This window comes from Cinclus cinclus, chromosome 8 (assembly GCF_963662255.1).
Source record: "Cinclus cinclus chromosome 8, bCinCin1.1, whole genome shotgun sequence".
NCBI lineage: Eukaryota > Metazoa > Chordata > Aves > Passeriformes > Cinclidae > Cinclus > Cinclus cinclus.
Genome location: NC_085053.1, coordinates 25898402 through 25921393, shown reverse-complemented (window position 1 = coordinate 25921393; position 22992 = coordinate 25898402). Strand labels below are relative to the sequence as shown.

General features: G+C 40.9%; 1 protein-coding gene across 1 annotated transcript in view; it reads left to right on the top strand.

Annotated features, from left to right (window-relative positions):
• The window catches only part of GLIS1 (GLIS family zinc finger 1), a 178472-nt gene that overhangs the window by 83480 nt on the left and 72000 nt on the right, over positions 1-22992 (top strand). The window contains 1 exon segment of the mRNA XM_062497309.1: positions 4658-5759. Coding sequence (XP_062353293.1) covers positions 4658-5759 — 1102 coding nt within the window.

Genomic DNA, 22992 nt, shown 5'->3' with positions numbered 1-22992 from the left:
AATATGAGTCCCTTCCAGCCCCCATTTGGAAGAGTATTCCCAGAACAACATAAACGATTGTCAGCTGCATAGCATGAGAAAGTAGCAGGTGATAGGCCTGATTCCCTCCCCTCTGCTTTGTGGCATGGTCTGAAGCCTTGAAACTGCTTCCTCTAAGTTTGGAAATGTTTGGAGAATATCCTGAAGACCATTATAGATAGTGTGTTTGTCTGCATGAGTTTTGCAAGATGAAGCAGATGCCCAGCTCTGCTCTGTGGTCCTCATAGACACAGTGTTTCTTGATATCACAGTGATTTTCATGAGACACGTGGTATAGAGCCAAAACCTTGGGATTTCAGAGAAGGTGGACAGCATTTCAGACCATTTCTGTTTGTGAAGCTAAAGGTTCTTGAGAAGCAAGTAACAGAAAACATGGTCTTTCCATGAAGATCTGAAAACAGGATAATGTAACTGAGCTGGGAGTGATGCCCAGGAGAGGAGTGAAGTCAGTGGGAGCCAAGGGTGCTCTGTGCCTCTCCAGATCTCAGCCTTCATCAAAAAATGGATGACAGAAGCAGGGCTGGAATTGTCAGATAGTGGAGCACATGGACATCAGGGCAAACTCTCTTTGGTTGTTCTGCCCAGCTCTGATGATGAGCACAAAAATAAAGGGAGACACAAATTCAAATAATATCTCTGCATAGAACTTTGAACCACTTTGCTTTTCTATGTTATGGAACATCCAAGGAAAAGCCAAACAAACCAGGGAGCACCTCCCCTAGCAATCAAAAATCTCCCTCAGGGTTTGGGGTTTTGATTGTTTTTGTCCTTTTTTCTGCTTCAGTGCACTGAAACTTGTTATCCCCTTCAGTTTCTCCCTGAAATTGTTTTCCCTTGCAAACTGTATTCTAGGGATGACTGCCTTAGTCCAAGAATCATGATCCCTCTTCTTCCTGGCCCCTTTTCCCCACTCAGTTAATAACTTTTAAGCTGTGCAACATAATTGCTGCTACATTCTATCTGTGAATGCAATGTGTGTGGGACTGGAAAAGTCCCAATACCTTCCTCACCACAACTGGAGGCAGCACACAGCTAATGTTGGCCTTTTGTCAAATAATCCATTATCAGCCACGGCAAACCCTCCCACGCTGCGCTCAGTGCTCGGCATGTAAAACCCAAGGAAGACATCAGAGCACTCGGGTAGTGTTGCACTGGGTCCCTGGATGTGCAGCAGAACAATCCCCTCCAGCTTCTTAAAACTGTCAGTTATCACCGGGTGCACATTTCCAGTGGCAATTGAAGGCATGTATGTTTTGTAAATAATCTGGAGATTTCAGATACAGTCATCTTTTCCTCTGAGGGAAGTTGGGAAATGCAACGCTTCTGGCATGGTGCTACTGGCCTCGTGCTCTGGCTCCAATTACCACGTAAGGGAGTCTCTCAGGAAACACTGCCTCAGTATCCTCTGAGAGGCTGCTGTTGCTTTTCAAAGGCCTTACACTCAGCTTTCATGAGCTTAAGCAGCAGTTCTGTTCCCTTAGACTGTCCATCCCTGGTGCATGGATGCTCCCTTTGAAGAGAGGTTTCTAAGGCATATTCTTCTGCTGACCCCATTGCTTACCTGAAAGCCCCCCAGAGCTGCTGTGCTCCCTGTGTCCATGGTGCTCCTTGCACTGCCCTGCTCTCCTTTGTCCTTCTCATCTTATCCATTTATTTCATATGCATTTATATTTGCCTGCTGTCCAGAGATGTGAAATCCTTACAGCCTGTGGGTGCCAGGCCTGGAATCTGCTCTGTGGCTGTAACAGCCAGATGCTGGGGGCAAAGAGTCAATGGTATAAGGGGAACCACCCTGCAAGCTGCCTGCCGGACACCTTGTGCTGTTCCTGCATTGGTTTTGTTTCTGTGCCCCTTCTCCCTTCAACCTCCCCAGGAGGTGGAGGAATGGGCAGGGTTTTCCCTAGAATAGTGATGGCAAAGTTCTGCCAGGAATGTAGTAACTTTGTATTAATGCAATCTCCACATCAGGTGCCCCAATACTCAAACATCAGCAAATTGAAGGAATGTCACATTCTTCCAGAAGAATTAACTAACACAGGATGTATAATGTATATAAATATACAGTGCTGCACAGAAAACTGCAGATCTTGGAGAGGGCTTGGTTCTGATCTGCACAAGCAGCCTGTGTTTATCATTTTGTAGGCAGAGAATGGATAAGACACATCTGTGGCAGTGGGAAGCATGATTTTGGTGCCCTCATCTCATCTGCTTTTGAAATAAGGCATTCCAGCTTGCCTTGTGGTTCAAAACTCTCTTGTGTGTGTCTCAGAATCTGCACTGCAACATCACATCAGTACAGTCTTGACTCGAGTAAGATCCTGTGCTGGAAATGCAGGTCATTGTTTCTGAGGATTTTGGAAACCTAGTATTTCTCAGGACAGGGATGTTTGTGTCCATCCTTGCAGATACTTTGCACTGACTCCAGCTTAGTCGAAACCCAAGCTTCTCTCGTGGATTTCTGGCAAGATGGGAGCTCTCCATAAAGCTTAATAATACAGCACCAATTATCGCAGGCTGAAATGTAAGGCTTGGGTTAGCTTTATATGATGTAGGAAATGTATTGAGTTTACTTTAGCCTGAGGCTTTGGGACCACTAAACTGTGATGCAAACTGAATTATTTAGAAGAGTTTTCATACAGCAGAAACCAAGTAATAGGAAGTTCTTTCTCAGAATGAGTTTAAAACACCACTCTTTCTACTGAGCAAACAGAGCAGGGTTTCCCAAATATGTGCAATGAAAGTACAGTTATGCCACATATTTTACAGACATATGGTTCTGTAAATGTTAAAAAATAATGTAGGAATGTTGATGGTTTGGTTTTTTAAAATATAAATTTGCCATCTGCAGAAACAGGTGCTTTAAGTTTACCCTGAGACCAACTGTGCAAACCTGAAGGGAGAAATTATAAACAATGGTTTATGGAAACCTCTAAAATTTTTAAATGTACTGTTTTAAACTTTCTGGTGGCAAACGAACGATCTGATTGTTCTGTATGCTGTGAATGGTGGGGAATTTAACTTCTCTCATGATCTTAAAGGTTTTTTTTTTTTTTTTTTTTTTTACATTAAGCCCTATTGGAGCTTAGAAACTTGTCAGTAGTGAATGCAGTGTTCCCAGTTGTATGCCTCGGACAGGTGCCAATTTTTGACAACCTTAATTTCATGGGAAGGAAGTATTTTTGAAGATTTTGATTGTTGTTAATTTTTTCCATCCTTTTTTTTTTATTTTGACAGCTATTACCAGGGAGGTTTTAGAAGTTATCCCAGCTTCCCATCTTAATACTAGTGATGGATTAATGGAAATGATGGTGATAAAATCATCTGAGATATAAAATAAATGCAGTTTATTCAACAGCTTCATAGTTTAGTGTATAAATGTCCAAAATACTTTGATGTAAATGTGTTTCATGCTTTAAAATGTGTCAGACCTGCCTTTGCTATGGTGTCACACAAAAGCTGCCAAATGGCTGGGTTTTCTTCAGCTTTTGTGGTGCTGGCAACAAAAAACCATAAAATTCATTTAAGTAGAATAAGTCATCTTAAGAGCCGTGGGGCATTTCTCTGGAGGGTTTATTAACTCAGGTACAGCTTTCCTGCACACAGATGTACTGTTTCCTCTCCTTGGTCTGGCACAATGAAGCCATAGGTTAAACCCTCCCATGCTTTAGGGATATGTAAGGAACACCCTCTGCTCCTAAGAAAAAGCACACAGTTGGATCATCCACAGTAAATGTTTATAGCTGAGATAAAATGTTTTATTTTAAGCCATAAAGCAGTTGCTAACTGCTTGGAAGAAAATGTTAGGAGGAAATGTTTCTTAATGCAGTGCTTTTCTGAAAAGTCTTTTGTGGAGTTCCTTAAGGCTCTGCTTCCTCAATGAATGAATTCAACACACATCAAAAATGATAAAAAAAATCACTTCTGCAGAACAGAGATGTGATTTACAGTCCCATGCACTCTTTATTATGAAAAATGGAGATGGGAGTACATAGGCTGCCATTTTAAATTTACTGGCTGTGAACTTTTTATTTAGTGGAAGTAAATACTCAGCTGATCTCACATTGATTCTGGAGTGCTGGTTGAAAGCAAGCAGTTCTTTTGCTGTGTTCCTTTTTACTTCTATGATCTGGCTCCTTTTTTAATATAGCAAAGGAAAGCATGCCTCTGACATGTAAGCAAAGCTCAGCTAGCCTTTTTTGAGTCAACAAGAATACCAAGGCATTTTCCCAGTGTGCTCTGAGGAAAAATGACAATATTTGAATAATTAAAAAATGCCCAAAGTTCTCAAACTTCATTCTCAGCTATTGTTTTGCCCAATCTATTATGCATTGAAAGCCTTGATTGTGATTGATGAATTGCCTGTAGCAGTGGAGGGAAGATTCTCTGTTCCGTGTGTTACTCGGTGTGTAAAATTAATCCTGTGTAAAACGATGCTGTCTTTACGCAGGTTGGAGAGGAAGCATTGCAGATTTTTTTGGTGTAATTGCTGCATTTAGAAAAGCAACATTCAGCAGAGAGCAAGTGCTTCCATTCTGCTGGCCTTAACAAGTGTTGTGTTTTGTACAAAAATCATAAACCCTGTGGTGGTTAGCGATGCTTAATGAAAACTGTTTTGCAGGTCACCCAGGTTTCAAGACTCAGTAGATTCTGCTGCTCCATGCCTGAATGGAAGTCACCCGGCTCAGCACATTAAACAAGAATGCCCCAGTGATTATAAGGTTCTGTCTGAGGCTTCCACACACAGGAGGATTACAGAGGGGATGGAGCTGAGAGCCTCCGGTAGTCTGCATCCTGAACTAGACCTAATGAATAATAGCTTTACAAATTCCCTTTCATCCTACTTGTTTAATAATGAACACAGCTCCTCCCTGGGTCCTTTGTCACTTGGCACCCCTCAGCACTCAGCCAGGCTACAAACAAGCAACCTGAAGAAGAGATGCATCTCTGTTGTGCCGTCTTCAGGCGAAGGAATCGATATTACAGCGATCATCCGCACGTCGCAGACGTCACTGGTCACCTGTGTGAATGGACTGCGAGCTAACTCAGCTGGCATTTCCTCTCATCCTGTGGAGATCAGTCATCACAGTGCTCAAAAATCCTCTCAGCCCCAGTCTTGCTCTCAGCCTGGAAACCCTTGCAGTATTCCCTCCCCTCCAGCATGTCTTGTACCTCTTTCCACTGAATGTGACAGAGGTGACTGTGAGCAGATACAAATGCAGCAAGTCGAGGAGAATGGCAGCCTCAGCCTTATGATGAATGGTACGAGCCTTCCTCACCAGAACTCATCACACGGCACCCAGAAGGTGAGTTTCTTAAAACAAGAACCAGCTGACGATTATTCCTCCGCTGCTGAGCTTTTTCGCCATCACCAGGGGCTGCCTCCCCCTTATCACCTCCACCAGCAGCTCAGCCAGACCCCAGGGACATTGCCTCACCTCAACACTTCCATGTCTCCCAAGTCCATGCAGCCCAGCGACGGCGATGAGCAGGAGCTCAGCAGTGGCAAGCAGGTCTGTCAGTGGATTGACTGCAGTGCCACTTATGACCAACAAGACGAACTGGTCAGACACATAGAGAAGACTCACATTGACCAGAGAAAAGGAGAGGACTTCACTTGCTTCTGGGCAGGCTGTGTCCGCCGCTACAAACCCTTCAATGCTCGTTACAAACTGCTGATTCATATGAGGGTTCACTCTGGAGAAAAACCAAACAAGTGCATGGTAAGTCAGGATTACATTTGTTTGAATAGAAACATAACTGCTCTGCTCTCTTTCTTGCTCTCTCTTCAGTCTTACTCCAATGTAATTGTTGTGCTTTCCTGTAACTTAGTCTGTAGCAGGCTAAAGGGGAATTGAAGAAAACCTTAATCTAGAAGGAAAAGATTGAGTAAGAAATACTGTAGTTCTTGGAAAAAGGATTCGGTTTCCTTATATGAGAGCTTAACTTTTAATACAGTGCTTTGGTTTTTTAATATTCATTAAACCACTAATAAAGTGATGATCAAAGCACGCAGCCATCATTTAACGTAAAACAAAGTCACTGAGCCTCGGGTGACATTTTTAATCAAGAAACATAAAACACATCTAATGAAATTCTTTTCATTCCTTCAGCTGAACAATAACCCATAGAGTTGTGAGCGCAAAAGTTTCAAATGGTACTTTAGAGAAAAAAAAAGAAACTTGTTAAAGGATTTAAAATAGTTAAAAGAATAAAAAGAATATATTTAATTACATTTTCAAAGGTTGTTAGGGGCTTTTTTAATTTGCGAAACAGAGCTTTAAAAATAAGTAAAAACCATTGTTCTCTTCTGATCAAGAAGATGTAAACAACTGCAGTGTTCCAAAAAGAGGATCTTGGGAATAACACCATCTCTGCATCTGCCCACCATGATGACAATATGGCCAAACTAAAATAAAAGTTAATGACTTCCATTAAGCTTTCCACATGTTTGAAACAACAATGATATAAGACCCTGACTGAAACAGATGAAGCAAAACAAGTTTGACATAAGCTTCCAAATTGGGCCATGAAATTTGGAAAGTCTTATTCGTAACACCCACACGCGTGTGCACGCACACACACAAGTGCAGACAAAGGGAATGGTTATGGCAGCAGGTTGGGGTTCCTGATAGACAGAATTTTCAGCTATATGTCTATTTTATTGTTTTGATCAGAGAATGATGCAATGGAAAATGCATGTAAGGATGTTAGATCATGACAAACTTTTCCATGGCAAGCTGTAGCTTTCTATGGAGGAATAGGAAAGAATGTTTGTAGAAAAAAGCTTCCAGGCCTGCGATGGTTATGGAAGGGAGAAGGAAGAAAATAAGAGTATTTAGAATGTGATGGGGGAAAATTTTCTTTCCAAGTGAATGTCCTGATTATCTTTTTGCTTCTAGTGGTTAAATGAAAAATATTATCATAATGTCTGCGCTGTTTAGTGGGTATTCTCTAAGATAATACTGGAAACAACACATATACTTACAGAATACCATCAAATTGTCCAAGATAAAATGGACAATACGTTAGGACTTACACGTTTCTTTTTGCTTTGAAAGCAAGAATTGAGTGGTTCTATTCCAGAAGTAGCTCAATGACATTTTCTAAATGTACAAATTAATTTAACTTCCCCTGAAATAGATTTCTTTTAGTTATAAATTATCAAAGGATAGAGCAAGTTTGCTTCTTTCCAAACAAAAGTGTAGGTAAATAAATTGAAAGCATACTTAAAACATGAAGCCCTGATTAGTTTCCTGTGGTGCTGAAAGATCAGTACATTCCATGGACAAGGGAACTTGTGTCTTTTCTTGAAAAATGCATATTTAACAGATATTCTATGGCAGATTTCTAATTTACATTCCCATTGCTGCAGAAAACTGGGTAAACCAGAGATACTGGATGTTGTAATGTCTTAGCAAATGCTAAAAAATGTCCCACTTTCAGTTAATTTCACCTGCAGTGAAGTATCAGCTTTTGATAACACATCAAAGCTTTGTGAATAGGTTGGAAAAACCTTTGTATCTGATATTGCAGAAAGCCATTATGTCGTATTTATATAGCCTTGGCATGTAAGTATATAAAGATCTCTTTTACTGGAGCAGATATTGTAGTTCCCATACATGGAATGGCCCAATCAGAACTGGGAGCTCCACACTGCTCAACTTGGAGTTAACTCTTCTGTTTCCACAGTAGGAGCCTTCCACTGTCAACAGAGGTATTTTGTGTTAAATGTTGCAGTCTGGAATTCTGCAGGGAGTGAATTGGATCCAAGAGAACACACAGAAATGATGTCTTCTTTGCAAATTTAGTTTTCTAGCCTGAAAAGAGCTTGATCTAGCAGGAAGAGGATCCAAAGCTGCAGCACAGCTCCTTAAAGTTATTAATAACAAGTGGGGATTATTTGCCCAGTGAATTCCATTCCACGTGAAACAGGGGTTGCTGTGCAGTGTTGCATTGTGCAGTGATGTCATGTCACTTTAAATGATGGCTTTTCTTTTGATGTGGTACTAATTGTCCTGTTATTCCTGCAAATTAAGAAGGCAATTCATTCTCTGTCTGTAGAGGTCTGAGATTTTGTTTCGTTTTTGCTGTAGCTCTGTTAAAGTAACTTTGCATCTCTTGGTGTTTCTAGTGGAGATTTTCTTCCACTGTTCACAATTACCCATTGTACTTTAATTTTAAGCCCTCAATTTCGCTCTTCCCTGTAAGATTACTGCCTGACTAGGTATTGAACTGCTCAGGAGAAGCTGACAGTGAGCAGCACCCCACCCTCATACATAAAAGTACTTTTCCATGTAAAATTATTAATTTCTTATGACAGACTTTGCTACTATGTACTGTAATAGACAAAGGAATTTTGGAATTCAAGCTACTTGAGAACAGGAAATACATGAGACATTTTGATTGAAAAGTAAATGGTTCACTAAAACTGCAGTTAATCCTTTTATTATCTTTCCAACAGCAGTTTCCACAATACTTTCATGAGGTAAGCTTCCTTCAGTCCAACTGTAACACTCTCATCGTTGCAGCTGGTTTGAATTTAGCGAGCCTGCTTCTTTCTTTACTACAGACAGGCGACAGGCAAAACAGGATCTGGTGTGGAGCACTGCTGGTGTTTTGGGTCCATATTCTGCTCACTGTGTTCCACTGCCAAGGCTGGTACTATGAGCATTCTGTTTTCATATTCCATTAAATATTCTAATTAAGCAGTGCCTTCTCATCATTGTGTCCCTCAGTTTGGTTTTTTCCTTGGGCTCTGCAAGTAGTCTAAAGGAAACTACCTAATCTCTTTGCAATATCCTGTTATGTTTCATACTTAACTCATGTTATTTTAGTTTTATTAAATTTGGGGTTCATCTGCATTATAATCAAAAATATATCCAACAAAAATAATGATGCAATGCCTTTAAGACTTTAACTTCTGAAGATTAATTTCATGCTTTTTTAGATTTGATGTCCCAGACAATTGGAATTTTGATTGTCTGAGACAGCAAAAATTAGCAAGCTTAAATGGTTTTTATTTTAAAAAAGGAAGAGAAAAAGTTTCTCATAACTACATCTTTTGCTGCCTTTCAGTTCTTCGAATACTTTGGTGAGTAGAAGCGTGCTGATCTCTAGATATTGCATCCTTGGTTTAAGTCTCTGCTTGCAAATGTAAATACAGAGCTGCTCATTTAGTTGTCTAGAATTGTTTGATTTGGACAAATCTGTACTTAGCTTATTAGTTTACCCTCTTGTACTCCTGTGGCTTCATAACGAGTAGAAAATATGATCCCATCACTGCATTCATGTGTGCTCAGGGGCCTCCCCAGACAGGATCAAGGTAAATGATTTATCTTTATGTGATTTCTACATGTGTAATTAGTGTTTATAGAAACTGGCTATCATAATGTGTGTGATATCCACGAAAGGAAATGGACAGGGGTAATATTTATGGTTAATGTCTTTAGTTTTTGTATTTCAAAGAAACAAATGCCTCCTCTGTGTGTTCTAGACCTGTTTCTCTGTGTTTGCCTAGAGAGTTAAGACTTTGAAGCAGAATCTTTTTTTCATTTATATATTCAACATACTCAGTTTGGGAGGAATGTGAATGGAATTATTTGGGTGCTGTATTGTGCACAGTGAAATTCAGCACCTGTGCTGTTTGTAGTCAGTTCTTTTGAATCCCTAAGGCTGAGACACCACAGGTACTGCATTAAACATGGGGAAATTGAGACAGAGAAGATAAGTAACTTGCCTAAGGGTGTCTTTAGACAATTCCAGCATTCCAGGACAGATCTTGTGTTCTACTTTACACAAAATAATGATTTGCAATTTACTGATGAAACAGATTTCTGTACAGATTGCACAAAAGATTGTGCTCTGGCTGAACTTCCTGTTAGTTTTTCACTGCACATCTCTGACGCAGGTGGTTTGACATGATGTGAGTGTGTGAGAGCTTTCTTCAGAAGGCTTGGCTGCATCTGTACCACTTCATGGGCAGCGACCTGGTTATTGGGAATACAGGAGAATGCCTGTGGGGCAGATTAGTATTATTGCTTCTGTTCCTGAGGAAACCAGTGTGGAATCTCTGTTCTCAGTAGATGGCGAGCCTGATGCTGTCTGCAGTCCACGGGGAGTGTGTGTCCAGCAATACAGGGTGAGAAATGAGATCTCTACAGGTCTGCAGCTCCAGAGGAGTCTCAGGGAGAGCCCTGCATCCATGGGGAAAATGTGTCTGCATGCAGCAGCTTATCCGCTTGTGAGTTACTTCACCTAAACAATGAGTTTCCATGCCTGACTCGACGGAATGTTGTGGAAGTCTGGAAAGTGTGTTCAGCTTTTGGAGTGGAGGGTGTCATGCACTGATGCCAAAGAAGTGCTTTAAAAAAACAACAATAATATTGAGCTCACTTTCTTTCCTTTGAAGTCAGTAGTAGGAAACACTCATTCTATCAAAGCTGCCTCACCAGAGATCTCTCTTTTTTTATTAGGTCTCTGATGGCATTTCCCGATACTGTTAAGGAGCATCAGCATTCAAAACACCCTGATTAAAGGAGTAGACAGCAATGCAGGGGTTTTGTGGAAACACGATGTTTGTGTGCTTAGAAAGCCCACTGCAGATTCCAGGGCGGTAGAGGTGGGTTTAAGTGTGCCCCAGCACTGGAGGGCAGGCCAGCAATGGGCTTTAACCTTGGCTCTCTCTCAGCTTGTGCCCAGCCAGCTGGTGAATCTGAGCTCATTTCTGCCCACAGGAAAGCTCCACACTAAAAGATCTTGCAGAACAAAAGCAGCAGAAATTACTGGGCCCAGATTCCATTGTGAATGGGATTGTCCCGTGTTCCATTGGAGCAGGACAGAACTGCAAATGAGTGCAGTGCAATGGCACCACACTACCCCTGGGGCTTGAGATCTGTCTTCCTGAGCTGGGCTGCAGAGGGAGGAGCTGCCAGGGTTTTCCTGGAGGATTATCAGCCTTCCAGTTTTGTCCTGGGATTGTTGGGCTTCAGGACATGCCACGATGTGCATCTGCTTAATCAGGCTGATAGAAAAACGATTTAGGATGCTGAACCTGATGGAATTGTGCTCTAAGCCAGGCTGGCTGCCTTTTTTGTTACTTTCCAGCAGTCTGATGCAGGTTAGCTTTGGCTGACAGACTTTCAGGTTATTGTTTTGTTGTTTGTTTGTTTGTTTGTTTGTTTTTTGCCTAAATCTAAATAAATTAAAATGAAGTCAATTCAGAGTGTTGCTGCCAGAATCCAGAATGGTTTTTAAGTTCACTTACGTGCCTTAAAAATGTTATGCAGGACACTGAAGAGATCTGAGAAATGGAATATGGTAGAGGTATAGCATGAAACTTCAGTGGAGGAGGCTTTCAAATAGATACTTTCTTTATCCTATGAGAATGTTTAATTCCACAGGGTTTAATTTCATTTAACCTGATAAATTAAGTAATTTAGGACCAGGTTAAAACATACTAATCCTGAAGATTTCCTGATACATTTGTGCAGATCTGGTGACTATGTCTAGGTATTGTGTTCAGTGTGTTAAATAAGAGACAAAGTGGGGTATTAACAGTAATATCACCACAACATAGTGGGCACTCCCCCTGTGAAACTTCCTGCCATAGGATATAGTAATTAATTGCCACTATTACAGTTCCCACAGTGTTGGATAATTTCCACTAACAATACTGCTGAGGGTAAGGTGATAGGCAGATAGTGGTTTAGGGACTAGATAGCTTTGTGACAAAAGCATGGATATTCATTTCCATCTTCCGTGATAGAAATTTTATTACATATTCCACCAGTTTTTTCAGTAGTATTACCTTAGAGCTTTGAGAAAAAAAACATTAGTGAGTCTGGGTCACCTTCACTTTGGAAAACAAGTGATGGGGGACACTGAACAGGACTGGAGCATTTTGTTACTATTGACATTTTATAGATAATGTGCTATTTTGAAAATGCTTCAGTACTTTAACCCATGTTTTTTTTACTTTCTGTTTCAGAATGAATAAGGTTTAAACAAAGACACTTTCTTTGGTTGTTGTTTAAAAGCTTTTCCCATTTGATTTATTCAGTGTTCTTATTTTGTTAGTAGAGTCTCCCAGACAATTATATTTCAGCTCATCCTGGACTGATTTATCTTCTCTTCATTCTTCAGCGTTCTTATTTGGCTACTGAAACACATACTTTTCACCACAATTCCAACTGTGACCTGATTTGAGTACAAGGAAAATGATCCATTTTCCTGCAAAGCCACAGGTATTTGTCAGAATCCTAAACACTGAACTTTTGACAAATACCTGACAATGCTCTGATTAAAGAAACCATCTTAAGGAAAGGGAACACTTTTGTATTAAAAGTGGTTCTCCACAGGAACTGTGCTGCTGGCACCTTTGTGGCACACAGGAGAGGTGGTTGTAGCAGAACTTCTCCAGGCCAAGCAAAGTCATTCATGTTCTTTGTCAAATAATATAGGCTGAAGCCATGCTCAACTTCAAAAAGTGAAATTTATTAGTTGTGACCTGCCATGTCTGGCTGCCAGACAAACTTCTAGGCATGTCTCCCAGGTTTTTTTGGAAGATTTCTTCTAGGCTCCTTCCCCTTCCCTTTGCCCAGTTTGCATACAAAAATGACATCTCGATACCATGTTTTTATCATCTTGTCCCACAAGACTCAGCAAGTAGTGGTTCTTTCTCATATTAAGACACTCAGAATTATTTCCAGCTCTGCTGTGGCCTCGCTCTGGACAAAACTCCACATGTAGATTTATTCAAACCTCAGTCTCAGCACAGACCTATAAGCCTCTCATGAGGCATCACCTTTTGAAGATATCTTACAAACAGCCTCCTAACTCCCAATTCATTCCAGCTGCACCACAAGATCACTTTCTTAGCCATGCAGATCAATGGATTTTATCAAATTATCCCATCTGAAGAACAAAAAGGGAGAAAGGCTTTCCAGTTTCTAAGCACTGTGTTTGCAATAACTCTTCAGGATTTCTGTAGTTCACTATTTCCCATGCAGCAGAAGTGTGACAAGGTTTCTTTCTCACTGTCTCCCCTGCCTTGGAGTGAATTGTCCATGGGTTTCAAATGTTTAAATCTGCTCAGTAGTAAAGGAAAGTGATACACCGTCAACTAGTCAGACACATTCTCCACTCTAGTAATGAGTTTTACAGAGCAGGAAATGTAATTATGAAATACCTGTTTCCTGTAGGAATATCTTAATGTATCTCAAGAGTACCTCAAAGACGTGTCCAGCAGTTGTGTCCGAAACCATCATTCTGCAGGATCCAGCATAATTTTGGGAAGCTGAGTTGTCTCCAGAAAATCTGTGAAAGCAGCGTGCATTCAGTGATTTGAATCATATCTACAATAAATGAGAGAGAAATTTTCTTTTTACCCCCTGAAATTTAATTTATAAAAAACAACTTGCATCCGAATACTGTTAATCCTGTCATTTGGTGGACAACTTGACTGCTTGGTGGAGAACTTTTAAGTTCTAACATTTTAAACAAAATATTTGTAGTTATGTTCTTGAGGTTAAGGGCAGGGCTTTATTTTATTCCTTTGTATGTGTTCTGTGGGGATTATTAAAAGTGGTAGAAATTGTTCAGAACTCTGATTTAGTCTCTCTGAACAGTGATTAACCTCAAGAAGGAAAAAATAGTTGGTATCACCTGGCAGAAGGCTTGCTCAGATTAAAAAGCCATAAAATTAAATATTGTTTAAAACCCGTGCCAATGATATACTTAATAATATTTCTTATTAGGCCAATGCATTTAGTACTCTGTATTAGTGAAACCTATGTCATTTAATAAAAATGTTAATCTGCGTTTGTAGGCAACAGCGAGTCTATATAGTGTAGTCTCAGGGGAGAAAGAGGAATTTAGTGCACATTAAAACTTTATACAGTCATTTATGCAGTTTTATCTCAGTTCTCAGTGTGATGCATTTGTTTGTTACTTTGGGGAAAACCAGCAGCAGTTGGCCTTTAATATCAGATGAGAAATGAAAAGCCATCATTGCATAGTGCAGGGTCACATTCTGAAACCTTCACTGCCTCATTCAGCAAGTAGTCCAGTGGGCCTGGTAAAAAAACAATGTGCTGGTTAAGCTAAATATATCAAAATGTGATTTACTGGCATCTGACAACTTACTCTGAACTATTTCCAAAAGCAGGCCTGTTTTTGGGTAGGTTTGTTTTGGAGGTGCCCTGCTCTGCACCTCTAAAGTTGAAGTCCTCTTCCTTTTGACCAGGAACTGAGTTACTGAAATTTTGTGAACACTTTGGGATATTATCACCTTGGATCTCCTTTTCCTTACAAGTACAATAAATTAAATTTCATTGGAGCACAGTGGGGGTGAATAATCACAGTGAGGTACTGAGGCCAATCATTTAATGTGACCATAATGCTATTTTGCATCTCTAATCATTCCTTCTACTGAGAATCTCAAAGCTCTTTCAAGCTTTTGCCTGTCAACGGTATTTCCTGTGTGGTGAAAACTCTTGTGCCAAAGTTCTGGATATAGCTGAATTAAGTCAAATTACTCTGCTGCTTTCTCTCCCTCTCTAGACTGGTGTCGTTGTAAAGAACACACTAAGTGCCTAGTGGAAAAGGCAAGGAAAATATACCCTCCTTCCTGAAGTATTTTTTCTTTCATGTATTTTGTACAGTCGGTGTAAGACTATGCACCTTTGCTGACCAAAAAGCCCCTTCTGCTTCAGAACATTATTCTCATGACTAGAGGTGTGCAAGACAGTGATTTTATTCAGCTGTACTGTGGCTTTCAAAGAAAATGTCACACCGTAGAGAATGCAGTGCCCTGTCTTCTGTCTTACGAACGCCTGTATTTTCCGTAGTTGGGTAAGTCAGAAATGGCTGCATTTCAAATAACTGTGCATTTAATCACAGATACTTGTCAGTGTCTGACTTTTCTGTTTACATCCCTGGCTGATTGTGGAGTCAAGGAACAATAGGAGTTTTATTTCAAAGTCTGCTGTAGCTGTCTATATCAGTGTCTTCCCTCCATCTCCTTCTTTTATTGTTGTGTACAGATAACATATGTGTGAAGAGATCCTCTGCTCAGGTACAGTGGAGCTGCAGTGTTAAATAATTGATCTTGATCTGTCTTTTGAAACTGCATCCAAGGCATTTAAAAGTGGGAAATGGAAAAAGCATGTTCTCATAATCCAGCTCAGTAAAGTTTGCACAACTGCTCTTTGTTTCATCATGCCTACAATAAATCTTTCGTTTTTGCCAATTGAGAATGCCTACTAAATCTGCAAATGATTACTTCCCTGAATTGTGTTGGGATTCTTGCAATACATTTTTCTTACATGGGTAATGATAAAATAAGAGTCCATCAAAAAATATTTTATTGCCTGGCAGAGAGCCTTTTATGAAATGGTTTTGATTCAAGGAGATTCTTCCAAGTGTTTTAGAACCGTTGCTTACAACTTCCCTTTAACCCTTGCATGGAGGGCTACCAGGCTCTGGGAATGTCAGGAACAGGGTCAGTCAATCAGCAGCTGGTGGAATGCAGGACCTGGGTATCAGTTTAACCTGCAGCCCTCAGCCTCAGAGCGCGGGTGCTGCCTCAGCGCGTACTTGTAAAGGGGATTGTGTTACCACGAGATTAGAAAGCTGATGAATGTCAGACTGGTGGGAACCTTGTAAAACTAATCTGCTGTATCCATGTTGATATGATTGCACCCTGCTTCAACGAGAGAGTGAGGAAGATGGAGTATTACAAAAAGGAAAACACAAGGCAGAAGTGGTGAGGCCATCTGGGTCACTGAGCCCAGGCACCACCTCACAATAATCCTTCAGTACACCCAGGGGCACAGAGCACCTCTCTGTCCGTGCCTTTGGGAAAGATGTATTGTCAACACGTTGGCTTGTAAGTCAGAATCCTTCAGTCATGGGAAACAAATCCTGCCCTTCCCCCCTTGATTTCAAATCGGGTACAATCACATTTATCTGTCTTTGCTCAGGAAGTGGCCGGCTGTAGAAATTACTCTGCTTTCACTACAAAGAGACACAGTCTGAACCCGGTTCCCTGCAGACCTCGAGCAAACTGTCAGTACATAAAACAAGGCCTGGAGGATGCTCCTGGAATGGTTCAAGTCATGATGCCTGAAAACTCATTCAGGTACTGCATAGAGAAGGGATCTAGCAACAAATAGGTACCTTGTGGTACTTCCTTGCACTCACAAAACAAGAGTAGACCTGACTCAGTGTGGGGTGCTCTCAACAAAACCACATCTATTGATTGACGTGTTGCCCACTTGCCTCCATGTAATCAACTTCCTCTCAGAAGAGACATGGGAGATAAGGAAAAAAACAGATTGTGTGAAAATATTCGTAAGCGTCACAGTTACTCACGGAGTTTTGTCTTCCTGCATGTCCTCAGATGTAATGACATTTTTAATTGCATGGTTGTGGTGATCTCAGAGTTCACTGTTTACAGTACTTCAGTCCAACTGAACATTTTTAGGTCATGCTTTGTCTTCAAGGCCAAGGAATGAAAAGCTGACAACACCCAGGAACAAGACATGCATGAGATGCACAGAGCACACCAGCTTAGTCAGAGTAAGTCTTTTAGCCAGGTAGGTGGTAAATAGAATGTTTTACACTTCAGATTGGCAAACCTCCTCCTGTGTGCACCTTACTTCTGAGCTGAAGTGGCAAAGTTATCTCAGCTGACCACCGAGCATTTCTGTTCAGATTTTGAAAGGAGGCAATCAGGAATGCTTCAGGTGTGAAGAAACTTCGCTGAATTTGGAGGGAGAGGTATTGGAGGTACGCAGTGAACATGACAGGAAAGGCTGGGTGAGGAATTCTGCATCATCGCTTCTCACAGATGGATATTGAAAAGCAGCAAATTTAGGACTTTGTAAAGGAAAGACTTTTTAACACTGAGCAAAGGTTAAATGGATCAGAATGGAAGGAACCTTTGTGAAGCTTGGGTCTTCTCAGGGGAATGTGATGCCCCCAGTCTTCCTCAGTACCTCTCAGGCAACTTGTAGCCAGACCACTAGAATGACACCACGTTTAAAACATGAATATTTGTAGCAGCATTACTTCATTTCTAGTGCTGTAAAAATACCATTCGCATAATGGGGTAATGGCCTGCAAGTTCTCATGATTTCAACTCTTTTGGAGTTACAGGAGTTCTGTTCCTTTATGGCAAGCATCCATTTCTCATTTTAACATCTTTGGCACTTGCCTAAAGGATGGGAAATTAAAAAAATTATTAGGGACACAGAGAGACGGTCTTTTATGGAAAGATGAAAGGAATTAAACTGAGGCTGGGGTGGGGAGAAAAGAAAAGGGAGGGATTGTTTAGGAAAGAACAGAACACAAATAGGGATGATCAAGCAAAATCAGGCAAAGGAGAATTTAACTTTTCACTAAAGGTTTCCTGAAAAGGAGGTCTATTTTTGAGTGGAATAATTGCATAGTGGAAATAGAAGATGTCCAACTGTATGAGTAACATAAGCTAGACTGTCTTTAAAATTTGGAGAATAAATTGTAAGGAATAATTTTGAGTGCAAAATTACTTCACATTTCTGCCACTCTCTGAACACAGATTATTACATTACTAGGTGTAAGAGAAGGACGTGCATTAGCAGGCACAGGGGTACAGTCTAAGCCTTCAGGTATCTGCACTCTGAATGTATTATTTCTGTATTTTAGTCCTGCTGATGTTGCTATGAGGTGTAGCTGAGGATAGTCCCTGTGCAGAGCACTGGGTGCTCGGCGTCCCCGGAGTTGGGGACCCCACTGTCCTCCCAGGTGAGGCTCTCAGACCATTTCACAAACAGGTACTTGCATTTCACCGTGACAGGTATGAAGTGGGGGATTACTGGCTAGAGAGTCCATTTGCCAAGAAGGATACCTTTTGTTTTGCTTTGCCTTTATCGGCTTTGACCTTTATAGAACAAACAGTTTCTCCTCACCATGAAGGAAAGCTTTGGTATTGATTCCAGTGAATGCTAACACACCCCATTAGAGCTTTGTGCCAGAAACCACTGTGCCGTGACACATGGATGCTTTATTTCTGCTGTGAAACAGGGCAGAGAGAGACTGTTGAGCACAGCAGCAGCTTCACCTGCAGCTTCCTGGTCCAACTCAAAATTCAGGCAGTGAAATTCAAGTGTTGGATCCAGTTTGTTTGGTGTGCAGTGCTGGGTGTCCCAAAGCCCTGGGGATGGGTCTGTGTTCAGCTGTGGAAGGGAGCCCTGGGTATGTGGGAGCTGCACAGGTACGGAAGCGTGAACAGATGATGGGAACAAAACCTGGGGAGATGAAAAGAAGCTGGATCCTTCGTAGACATCTCTGCTAAATCTGTACCTGGATGTATGTTTGTCAATTTTTTGCTCTTTGTTTGCACCAGCCATTTTGAATTAGTTGTTCCTTTTAGCAGCTTAGAGCACTGCCGTGGAGAATTTATGTGATGGTTAGAGATAGACAGGGGTTGCAAACTTAGAAGTTCGGGTTGAATATTTCAGCTTGTCAGATGTAGCTTCTGATACATGTTAATTGTTCTATGAAAATCAGGGTTGGATCACATCTCTGAATGGCAAGAGAAATGGGTATTGTAGTCATACCAGATACTTTCAATTTTGATTGTTTATAGCAACGCTGACAGAAACTAACACTATACACAAAACTGGTTTTGAAACTGCTCTTTTTTCGGAGTTAATGACCCACAGGCTAATGGAAATTTGCCAGTTTTTACCAGCTGGGATCTGGCCTGATTTTGCTGGGAAATAAAAGTGCAAGGCAAAGAAACCATTTGGATTTCTGAAAGTCTGTGATGGTTCTCTCCCCTCATTATAAAACCTTCGCTTTTTTTGTATGTTGTGCTTATAATTGACCTGTGCTTAGAAGAAATGTTGGCTTTGTCCAAGGACAGCATATCCTGATCACCCAAGAATTCATTTAGATCCACTGCTGTGCAAACCCAAACCCAGCCCAGCCACTGTGAAAGGAGTTGCATTAAATCATGGCTTTGAGGATCCACTGACACAGCTCAGCTGCTCTGGCTCCATCCAGTAGAGGGTAGTCATTTTATGCATTTTATGATCTGCTCCTCCATCTGTTGCACTCAGGGCTTTCCCAGATATTAACTGGGGACTTCTCACACAATAGGCACGGCTGGTTTGGTTCCCATAATTAACCCGGGAAAGGCAGACTCTGTACCTGAGTTCATTTCTTTGTAAAGTCAACAAAAGAGGGAGAGTAAGCCATTTGTACTAATTATATATATATAAAAAATAATCCCTGAAGGCAAGACTGTATAAGGTGCATTATGTTCAGGCAAGTATGGGGTCATTAGTGTCATTCATGATAATTTGATTTACCCCCATGGCTTCCAAACAATACATGGCTCGTGAATTGGCTTGTAGCCTTGTGAATTGGTGTGAGTTAAGATTTGCATGGCAGCCTTGCATTTTTAGAAGGAAAGCTCTTAAGTCTTACTATGATGAAGGTTCTTTTGTTGTAAAGTTTTCTTTACTAAGATAGATATTACTTTAGCTCACACTAAAGAAATTGACTCTGGAGTTTTCGGTCTCAGTTTGCCAGAGACAAATTGTGAAAGCATCTAATTGTAGCCTAAACAAAACCATATTTTCCTTAAAAACATGGCAGTGTGTCATTCTAAATCTGTGGTACTTTGCCCAGGAACCCATTTCAAGCAACAAAACCAAACAAAAAACATCAACAACAACAACAACAAAAAAAAAAACCTACAACAACAAATAAAAAAACACCAAACCTGGGCAAAATAGTAACCTTAGGCTATCAAATGTATATTAAATTGAGTGCTTTTGATTGCAATCCTGCAGTGAAAATGTTTCATTGTCTCAACTCTGTCTCTCCATGCAGTTGGAGACACTGGTGTATATTTAAGAAAATGGTAAATATGGAATGCCAGGAAATATAGCTTAAAAGAAGTTAGGGGTGAACACCAATATCTAAACTATCCAATTTCTAGGATTTATTGCAGCCAGTTTTCACTTAGGTTATGAGGAATGAACAACAGTGAGCTTTTTTTAAGTCTTGATTCATAGTCCTTTACAGCATTTATCAATGTACAGTGGCTTTATTCATGACGTGAATCTGGTTCTGATACTTTTTGAGAACTGTTTCATAATGTTATTGTAGAAATTATAGATGCGTCATTTTGGCCGTCAAGTCTTTGTGCTTATGTGAGGGCAAGAGAGGTTGATGGGAAGGGCTGATTCTTCTGCTATAGATGTAGAAATACTTGCTGATGAGAAGTCAGCTCTGCTGGTGGGTGTGCAGCCAGAGTGGCCATTGCACTCCCAGGTGGAATTGTAGCTGTTTTCTCCCCTGCACTTGCCTTTGTCCTATCCATTCTGGAGCATCCAAGGAGGGAGAGAGACCTCTGCTTCCCCACAGTGTCCCCACCTGTGGTCTCCAGGCAGGGCAGGGTCTCCATCCTTTGTGCACCTGCATGGAGCCTTCCCAGCTGCAAACTTCAAGCCTCTGCCAATTCCTAAAGGCAAATTTCCCATTGACCGCAAACAAATGGGAGCACAGCCAGGGCTAGACTGATCCAAGCTCAATAATCAATCTCCCGTTCCCAAGATTCTGAGTGGTTCTGCTGCAGAGGGGGATGACTTCCCTTGCCTGGGCTGTGCTTCCCACAGCTCCCATGTACATGTACAGCATCTCTGAACGCTGCTCCCCACGCCTTTGGAAACAGGGTGATTCAGTCTGGTGATTCACTTTGGGAGGCTTTGTAGGTTTTAGCTCAGGTTTAGGGAAAATATGCAGTATGAATCACCCAGGAACTTTGTTTTCTCAGTTAATTCTATGGTAGTTTCATGTTAGAGCAAAGGCAGTGTAAGACATTGGAGGCTTTTTTTACAGCCAGTCATATCCCACTGAAAGCCAAGTGTTCTCACATTCAGCAGGCAACACATGCTTGGGGTTAATTTTGGTAATTGAGAAGTGACAAGAGGGGAGCACATGTCTTACCTGAGTGTATTAATGTGCAGTGCTAAAAGGACTTCCTTTGTAAATCCAGCCCTGTCTGTTTAATGATGGATGCAGAATTCTAAACTTACCACATGCTAATTGTTTTAATCTTTGGTCTTGGGATAACCATGAAATGAAAAATCAGAGTAAGAATTAGTGGGAACAGGGTGGTTAATTATATATGGGCACAGTGTATCGGTTAATTCAGGAATTACTAAAACTGACAGCTGACAGTGGTGCTAGAGCCTATGTTTTAGTTGTATCCCATCAGTATCCACCTTAAGCCTGCAAGGAGCCACAGGCTGTAAGAAAGTGAGCATCTCTGGGGGCTGTCTGACCTCAGTGACAAGTGTGGGGAGACCTTGACAACTGCTGAGGTCAGCAGAGAGTTCTAATACTCTTCTTCCACCCAACTTTTGTGATGGTCACTCTCTGAAGGGAGGTGGTGGAGAATAGGAATGGAGCTGTGAAGAACAGTTCCATTTATAGAAGCCTAAAGACTTGGAAGTGCTGGACATGGGGTAGACAGAGTTGGTGTTGGGCATAGGAGAGGAGGTGATCATGTTTGGGTTCAGGACATGGGCTCTGTTTCCCCCTCAGGAAGGCAAAAGTAACAGTGTGGGAGTACTGTGGCTCAGCCACAGGCCCTGCATGTGTTTTGTTTGGATATTTCTGGTCTTGTTGCCTCCTTGGCTGGTCCTTCGGGTTTGAGCAGCAGTGTCCTATGCAGTATTTGCTTTGGAGCTTGGCTTCCTATGTTTGTTCTGGGTCTGTTAATTAATAATAATGGGGTGTAAAATCCTAGCTGTTTTTACTTTTTTTGAGTTGCCAAAACAAATGCAGTCTTCGTGACCAGTTTTAGTCTTTTGTGACTATATAGATCTCTTGTTATTTAAATATTTGCTCATCACACTACCTTTTTGCTGGCTTTGAGGAATTAAGTTCAGTGACAAAGGAAAGAGTTTCTCCTTTACTTCCAGAATTACTCACTGAGTGTTTGGAAAGACAAATACAAGGAGAACACAGATGAAATGTGAAGAACATGTATACAAGCTAATGGTCTCACAAAGGGAAAATAAGAAAATCAGAGGTTACATCATATTATTGTAAGAATACATTATTTTGTTTTCAAAACTGTTATTTAACAGTGGGATGAATCCTTTAGTCATTTAGTGTTGGAACTTCCAAAACGGCTTGTGGTTGTTCCATCGTTCTGCACACACAATTCCCAAAGACACAAACGTTAGAGGCAGTGATTAATCTTTCTGTATTAATGGCCTGATCCAGCATTTACTGGTGTCAAGAGAAAGCTCCTCATGTACTTCAAGAGACTTTGGAGCATGATGGTGATTTTTGAAAAAGAGATGTAAGCAGCAAATTAGAAGCAAGTTAGAGAAATATGTCTAAGTCCTGTAATTTTAAGAAACTGCTGTATTCTGTTGTAAGACTGTCTAGAAACGTTTAAATGTATTACAAATACAGAAACACGTGGCTTGGAATTCATTGTGATCCTTCCTACCTTTGATCTTTTGCTTTACTTGCCATCACTTGTGTGCATATGTGTGGATGTGAGAGTAAATAGCGTAATCCTAATTGTCTGAAAATACACATATGCTTATATAATACCATAAATGAACAGTGTTGGTATGTAAATTTCCTATGGTGTATGTGGCCAATTTAATAAATTCTTGTCACGGTAGTGGGGTTTATCTATATATTTTCCTTATAAACTAGCAGGTAATAATTTAATTCAAAAGCTCCTTCCAAAAATGCAATTAATGTCTTTTGTTATAGTTTCCCTGGGTTTAATAACCCCCTTTTCCAGATTTATATTGGTTTCTGGAAAGTAATGCTTGTTAGAGTGTTTTTCCAAATTGGCCACAATAATCCACTGAAATCTGCCAGCTGAATCATTGCTATGCTTGTGAAATTGCCAGGATCGCCTGACAGTTA